Genomic DNA, 6833 nt, shown 5'->3' on the forward strand with positions numbered 1-6833 from the left:
GGTTGTGTGGTGTGTGTGTGGTGTGTGGTGTGTGTGTGTGGTGTGTGTGGTGTATGTGGTTGTGTGGGGTGTGTGTGGGGGGGTGTGTGTGTGGGTGTGTGTGTGTGTGTGTGTGTGTGTGTGTTATGAATGGAAGAGAGATGGCGGAATCCAACCCGCTCTGCCCCAGAAACGACATGTGCGATGGGGAAGGAAAGGGACTTTAATGACAATCAAAGCAGATGGCGCCAAAGTGCAAACTGTCCACCCCCCAATGGGGGGGCCATCCTGAACCCGTGTGCACGCCCTCACCCCCCTTCAGGCCCCCAGCGGAGGCCCAGGGCCTGGAGCTTCTGCCTCAGGTAGCTCTTGAGCTGGGGCAGGCCTCTCTGTGACTCCAGTTCCTCGAAGGGTAGCTGCAGGGGGAGAGGGCAGCAGGTCACCCCAGGGCCTGGCCGGCCGGGGCAGGGCTACTAGCTGAGTGTGGGCGCGGGGAGGGCTCTCACCGGCAGGAGCTGGTAGCCCATCAGGCCCAGATGCCGCTCCCGCAGGGCCCGTGAGCCCAGCAGCACTCTGCCATCCCGGCAGAAATGCCAGCGTTCCCGCAGCATCAGTACCACCCTGGAGGAGAAGTAAGCGACTGGCTCAGAGTTGCTGTCTGTGAAGGCAGGCAAGGCTCTCCCACCCTCTTCCCTTACCTTTGGGCAGGGTCACGGGTTGTGTAGGGACAGGACCGGGGAGGATACGGTAGGAAGGGGTCCTGGGTTCTCACGGGGAGCACAGCCCCAGAGCTGCTGACACAGAGCAGGAAGTCTGCAGGGCATGGAGAGAAAGAGCTGCTGGCCTTCAGCGGAGGCTCCGTGTCCTGGCAAGCCTGGCGAGCCGCTGGCCCACCCGCAGCTCACCTGTGCAGTAGCCTGGAGGCACGGTCAGGTCCTGCCGATACTTCTCCTCCCCCAGCAGCTGGCGCAGCCCCTCGGCTACTATGTCCTTGTGACTGGGGGAGAGGAACACCAGTATCAGGAAAGCCCCCAAGACACTCGTTCTAGCTCCCTCCTGCCTAGTTCCGTGGCCCTGGGAAATGCCTTGGCTGCTCCGCTCTTTCCGACTGCCTAGGGCGCAGCAGCGCACACCCTACACGGGCCCCCGGGTTTGCCTATCCCGTGCTTCTTGCGGGCCGCTCCCCTCCCCTCCCCAAAGCTGCCCCATCCACCTGTACTTGCAACGGGCACGGTCGGTGATGAGTGGCTGGGGGAAGATGGGCACTTGTTGCCTTCGGGGAAGGCGGGGACCCCGATATCCTGGGAGCTCCAGCTCCACGGCCGTGTCTAGCAGGGAGAGGTAGCGCCGCACAATCAGGGCGTGAGGGGTGCCTGCAGGAAAGCAGGACAAGGCTTACGGGGTTGCAGACCCCCACCCTGCTTCCCCTGCCCACTGGCTCCCCGGGACCCAGCCAGCCCTCCAGTCTGCGCACCACTGATGTGGCTGATGAAACCTGGGGAAAAAACAAAGTGCAGGGCTCGGAAGGGCAGACACCGCAGCTGGCACAGTGACATCAAGATGTTGACAGTTGCCAGGGGGGCCACCCCTGCTTCCCGAGCCAGGATCCTCTCGAGGCAGGGCATGAACTGCTGTTCCAGAGGCAGGTAGTTCAGTCGCCCAAAGGGCAGGACCAACTTCTGTACCACCTGCGGAGCAAGAGCAGCCCATCACCTGGCGAGAAATGGTGAGAAATGGTTCTCCAGTGTTCTCTACAAGCTGGACCTCGGGGAGGCTTGGCCTGCAAGCTTACAGCATCACCATAAAGGCAGAGCAATCCCTCTGCGTACACACCAGAAGCTCTACAGTGTAAGCACTGCTTGAGCTCCACGTGATTAGTCTTCAAACAAGCAGAGGAGACGTGGCTGTGGGCTCTGTCCCTGAAGACTCAGCAGAGTGGGATCAACCAAGCTAAGACAGGGGCTGAGTGTTAGGAGGGCTTCCCTGGTGGCGCAGTGGTTGGGAACCTGCCTGCTAATGCAGGGGACACGGGTTCGAGCCCTGGTCTGGGAGGATCCCACATGCCACGGAGCAACTAGGCCCGTGAGCCATGGCCGCTGAGCCTGTGCGTCTGGAGCCTGTGCTCCGCAACGAGAGGCCGCCATAGTGAGAGGCCCGCGCACCGCGATGAAGAGTGGCCCCTGCTTGCCACAACTAGAGAAAGCCCTTGCACAGAAACAAAGACGCAACACAGCAAAAATAAACAATAAACTCCTACCCCCAACATCTTTAAAAAAAAAAAACAAAAAAAAAAAAGAGTGTTTGGAGGAGGGCAGACAACCAGGCATACGTGCTGGGGAGGTGGACAAGCTAGCGAGGGTGTGAGCAAAGGTGGAACCCCACGGGAAAGAGCAGAGATCCTAACTGGGTTGTCTGCTGCAGACAGAAGCAGCCAATCAAGCTGGATGGGGGTTCGGCCTGCCAGGGTGTCTGAGGATGGGATGAGTAGGAGAGGAGCATGGGAAGGTGGGAGGTAATCCCACCTTGCTGTTGAGCTGGGCTTCCTGGGCCACCAGGAAGTGGGCAATGGCTTCCAGAAGCTGGGGCTCCCGCAACCGGTGGCGGGCCAAGTGCTGGGCCAGGAGCACCATCACGTGGGGCGTCAGTTCCTCTGGCCTGGCCTCTGCGAAGAACAGCTCATCACACCGGACCCGCAGGCCAGACCTCAACTAGATTCCACCGGACACCACCTGCCTCCGCCTCAGCTCCCCTCATGAACCTTAACCCCCTCCAGCACCTGCCAGGCTGCGGATGAGGTGATGCTGTGGATGCCGCTGGAAACGGGGGCAGCTGAGAGCAGCTTCCAACCTCAGCCCAGCGCGAAGGACAGGCTGCAGAGGGGGAGGCGGCTTCGGAGGGAGGCGGAACCTTTGCTCCTGCTCCAGGGCACACACCAGGGGCCCATCTGATGGGAAGCCTGAGGAGGAGAGGGTCAGAGGAAGCAGTCCTAGCAACGCAGTTGCTCTGTTCTGTCCCAGTCCTGGAGTTGAGTTAATGAATCCCCAATCCTTCTCGTCTCTGTTTTCTGGGCCGGGAGGTTTGCTACAGAGCACGTGGAAACACTAGAGAAATGTGAGATACCCCGTGAACTAAGGTATCAGAACAGTCTGTGGGGAAGGCCTCATACAAAGAAAGCGAGTTCTCATCTCTTGCCCGTGGTAACAAATTGCAGGGGCTTCCTAGAGCGCTGTATTCGAAGGGACCTAGGGTGGCCCCCTAGCTAAGCTGCAACACCTGCTGCTTGACTCGTGACGTCTGCCACGAATACAGGGGGAGCAGCAGCAGGTGTGGCGGCGCGTGTGCCATTCCTGGCAAGCCCGAGGTGGGTTCTGTCAGCGACCTCGGGTCCTCTGCTGTCTATTCTTCCGTAACGCCCACCCCCGCCCCCAGACACCGTCCTCACCAAGTAAGACTGCAAGGTGCAGACACACGTGGATGGTGTGAATGTCAAAGGAGGGGCAGTTTCGGATGATAAGCTGACTCAAGTCCTGAAGCGTGGCCTGCTCCACAGGAGGGGGTCGCGGCTGAGACCCCAAGAGCTGGCCCAGGCGACGAAGTGCCACAGGGTAGTGGTGGGCGCGCACCTTGGTGGGGTTCTGGCCCAGCCAGCGCAGCAGCTCCCCAGGGCTCCTCGCCTGTTCCAGAAGCCGCTGCAACCCCTGCACAGGGACTGCGTGGGGGGCTCCTCCAGGAGGCCGGTCTCCCCATTTGCCGGGCCCCAGACAGTAGGGCTGTACTTGTGGGAGCAGCAGCAGGCCAGACAGCCGAGCACTGGAGGCCTGGGCAGAGAGCAGGACTCGAAGCATGGAGTTGGGTGATGGAGACCCTGAGGGGTGGCCCAGAAAAGGGGGTGAGGTATTCTCCAATGGTGAGAAAGACCCGCTATCTACTCCTCACCTCGCCCCCCATCCAGTGGAGCCTGGGGTCTGAGCAACCCTGACTCGTGTTCACCCTTCTCTGTGACCGCGCTGCTCCACTTCCCAACCCGCCCCTCTCTGCCTTCTTCCATCCTTTGAAACAGCACTCGTAATCCTTCAGTGTGCTCAGCGCAGGGATATTTACAAGGCAATTCCACATGCATTATCCCCTTTCGTCCTCCTTACAGGCCTATGAGGAGGGAGGCAGGGCTGGCATTACCTCGATTTCACAGGTGGAGAAACCAAGGCCCAGAGAGGCGAGGGGGTTACGTTAAGCCCGAGGTCACGAATCTGGTTAGTGGTCGCGCCCAGCCTGGAGCCCAGCTCGCGCGACGACGCGCCCTCCCGACCACCTCCCCCTCCCGCAGGAGGCGGCGGCGGCACGGAGGGTGGAGCGCGGGCTCCGCAGCCGGACGGTCCTGGGTTCCATGCTGGGTGCTCCCACTTACCAGCTGCGTGACCTTGGACAAGTGGCTTCGTCTCTCTGCCCAAGCCTCGCCCGTGAAACGAGAACGCAGGGCCCACCTTGGAGGGCGCCCGTGGAGCCCGAGGGCTCAGCTTTGCCGTGGCGCGGAGTCGGCGGTGTCAGGGCCACCCCCCCACGCCCACCCGGCCCGGGGATGCCAGGAGACCGCGGGCACGGTCGCCAACACCAACTCCCGCCGCCCTCCCGCGGCCCGCCCCGCAGGCACCACCCCTACATGGCTCCCCAGGCCCCGCGCAGGTCGCTCCCTCTGTCGGTCTCGAGGCCCGGGGGCCGAGCTCCCCCCGCGGCCTCCTCATCGGGGGGCCACCGAGTCCGCCATCTTCCCAGCAGCCCCCGGATCGCCACCCAGACGCCAACCGCAGCACAGTCCTCGGCCAGCAAAGACGTGGCTCCCGTCAGTCCCCGCGCGCCAGGTCGCCGCGCGCCCCGCCCCCTGCTTCCGGGAAGCTGCGCGCGCGGCGATGGGGCGGGGCAGGGGCGGGGCCAAAGGGCTAGGGGCTGAGGCTGGGATGAAAAGGTGACGGGGAGTCAGCGGCCGGGCTGGGTAGGTTGGGCAGAGCGAAGTGCCCGGTCGGCGCCCTTCATGCCTTGTCTCCCAGTGGGCAAGAGCTCCCCGGCCCCGCACACGCAGACACACACCAAGAGTGAAAACTTCACAGTTATTTAATCTGCACATGTTCCAGGGAACCCCCTCCACCCCTCCCAGCTCCCCTTCTCCAGCCCCTCCCTCTTTGAGTCCCTAAATCAGCCCAAGGAGCTGTCACGGACTAGAGGTGGCTGGATTCTCAGGCAGAACGCTAAGAAGGGCCCAAGGGCGTGGCCCGGCTCTGCCCAGGGCCAAGGCAGCGACAGCAGCTGTCTGACCCGGAGGAGCCGACTGTTTGTGGGTGCTGAGGGCCAGCTGCCCCGGGGGGCGGCCCAGAGCCGTGGAGGTCACAGGGAGGGGCCTCCGCTGGCCCCTGGAATGCTCTGCGGCGCAGGGCTGGGCTCCAGGGTAGTGGAAAGAGGCAGGTCGGAGAGGCAGGCCTGGGCAGACAGCAACTCCCACCGTGTCGTGGGGAGCAAGGTCCGGAGGGGCTAGCAACACTGCCAAGAGCCCGTGGAGGCACTACGGGCGGTACATGGCAAAGGCCAGGAGACTGAGGAGCAGGGTGAAGCCGGCCAGACCCAGAGTGGCGGTCAGGGGAAAGAAGGGCCGGTACTGGATCTGGCAGTACCAGAGCAGCAGCAGCAGAAGCAGCAGCAGGGGCAGCAGCAGGCTGCCTACTTCCAGCCCGGAGGGGCCTGGCTCTGACCCCGGTGGGCACGGTGGGTGTGAGGGACCCACCCGAGTGGACACGTGGCAGTGGAGAACACAGTTGGGAGGGAGGTGAAGGCTGCCCAGGGTCTGGGTGTCGTCTCCTAACAGTTGCCCTTGGTAGATGAGTCGCACGTGCTGTTCCCGGCCAGGAAATTGGGTCCTGAGGAGAGAGGGACCTGGGTAATAGAGCAGGTCTCAGGCAATCCTGGCCCCTTGCCTGAAATAACTCTCCCGCCCTCACCCCTGTCCTCCACCTACCACCCAAGTCAGGGCCTCTAAGGGGACCCCTCCTGCTTCAGGGGAACAATACGGTGTGTGATTTGGGGGCCTCAGTTCCCTCATCTATAAACGGAGGGATAAGTCTCAGATATTGATATCCTCAGTGGCCCTTCTAGGTCTGTGATCATTCCCACCCCACTCTTTAGCACTTTATTCCTGTCCTCTCTTCCCGGCTTACCTTTTCAGGGAGCCAATTGTGTCATGGGGCCAGGCCCTGGCCACCTGCTCTGAATCGTTGAGGAATTTCAGCCGAAGTACTAGGGGCTCCTGGGGGGAGTCTGGAGGTGGCGGTGTTGCTGGGAGCCCCACGCCAGGTTCTGGCTGTGCAGCCTGACCTCTGTGTCTCAGGCTGGGGGTCTCAGCTCCTGGGGCCTCCCCTCTGATGCTGTCGGTGACCGCCATGGCTTCGCTGGGCTGTGTCGGTGTTGGGGTCCCTGACGGCTGGGGCAGTGGATCAGCGCCCTCGGCAGTGTGTGTTGAGACCCAGGCGAGAGCCAGCACCAGAAGGCAGGCAAGCACCGCGAAAAGGATGGTCACCTCATCACCCACCCCTTCGATCAAGGCCATGGCACCTGCCTTGCCCGCTGCGCTACCGAGCTGGAGAGGCACAAAGAACCCATAAGGGGCTGGCTCACCCGCCAAGATCCCTCTGAACTTCAGGGGGGCTCCTGACCCCACCCCACCACAACTCTCCCACAGTCCTCAGACCTCTGCCCGCATACCCGAGCGCCACCGTGGGACACGGACCGCTCTGACACCCAGTTACCCCAAACTTGCCCCACGTACCCCTTCCCATCACCAAATCCCAAGTCCTAATTTTTTGTAACCTGAG

General features: G+C 62.4%; 2 protein-coding genes across 2 annotated transcripts; both read right to left on the bottom strand.

Annotated features, from left to right (window-relative positions):
* Window positions 1–184: 184 nt before the first annotated feature.
* On the bottom strand, window positions 185–3824 carry FASTK (Fas activated serine/threonine kinase; the record flags this gene model as incomplete). Its single annotated transcript, XM_079711189.1, has 9 exons — window positions 185–395; window positions 486–600; window positions 678–792; window positions 885–976; window positions 1193–1352; window positions 1454–1667; window positions 2502–2641; window positions 2756–2935; window positions 3422–3824. The coding sequence occupies 9 exons, from the start codon at window positions 3822–3824 to the stop codon at window positions 288–290; spliced, it is 1527 nt and encodes a 508-aa protein (XP_079567315.1). The 3' UTR covers window positions 185–287.
* A 1333-nt stretch (window positions 3825–5157) lies between these two features.
* TMUB1 (transmembrane and ubiquitin like domain containing 1) lies at window positions 5158–6568 on the bottom strand (the record flags this gene model as incomplete). Its single annotated transcript, XM_079710900.1, has 2 exons — window positions 5158–5882; window positions 6180–6568. The coding sequence occupies 2 exons, from the start codon at window positions 6566–6568 to the stop codon at window positions 5531–5533; spliced, it is 741 nt and encodes a 246-aa protein (XP_079567026.1). The 3' UTR covers window positions 5158–5530.
* Window positions 6569–6833: the final 265 nt, after the last annotated feature.

Source organism: Hyperoodon ampullatus (assembly GCF_949752795.1).
Source record: "Hyperoodon ampullatus genome assembly, chromosome: 9".
In the NCBI taxonomy this organism is placed as follows: Eukaryota; Metazoa; Chordata; class Mammalia; order Artiodactyla; family Ziphiidae; genus Hyperoodon; species Hyperoodon ampullatus.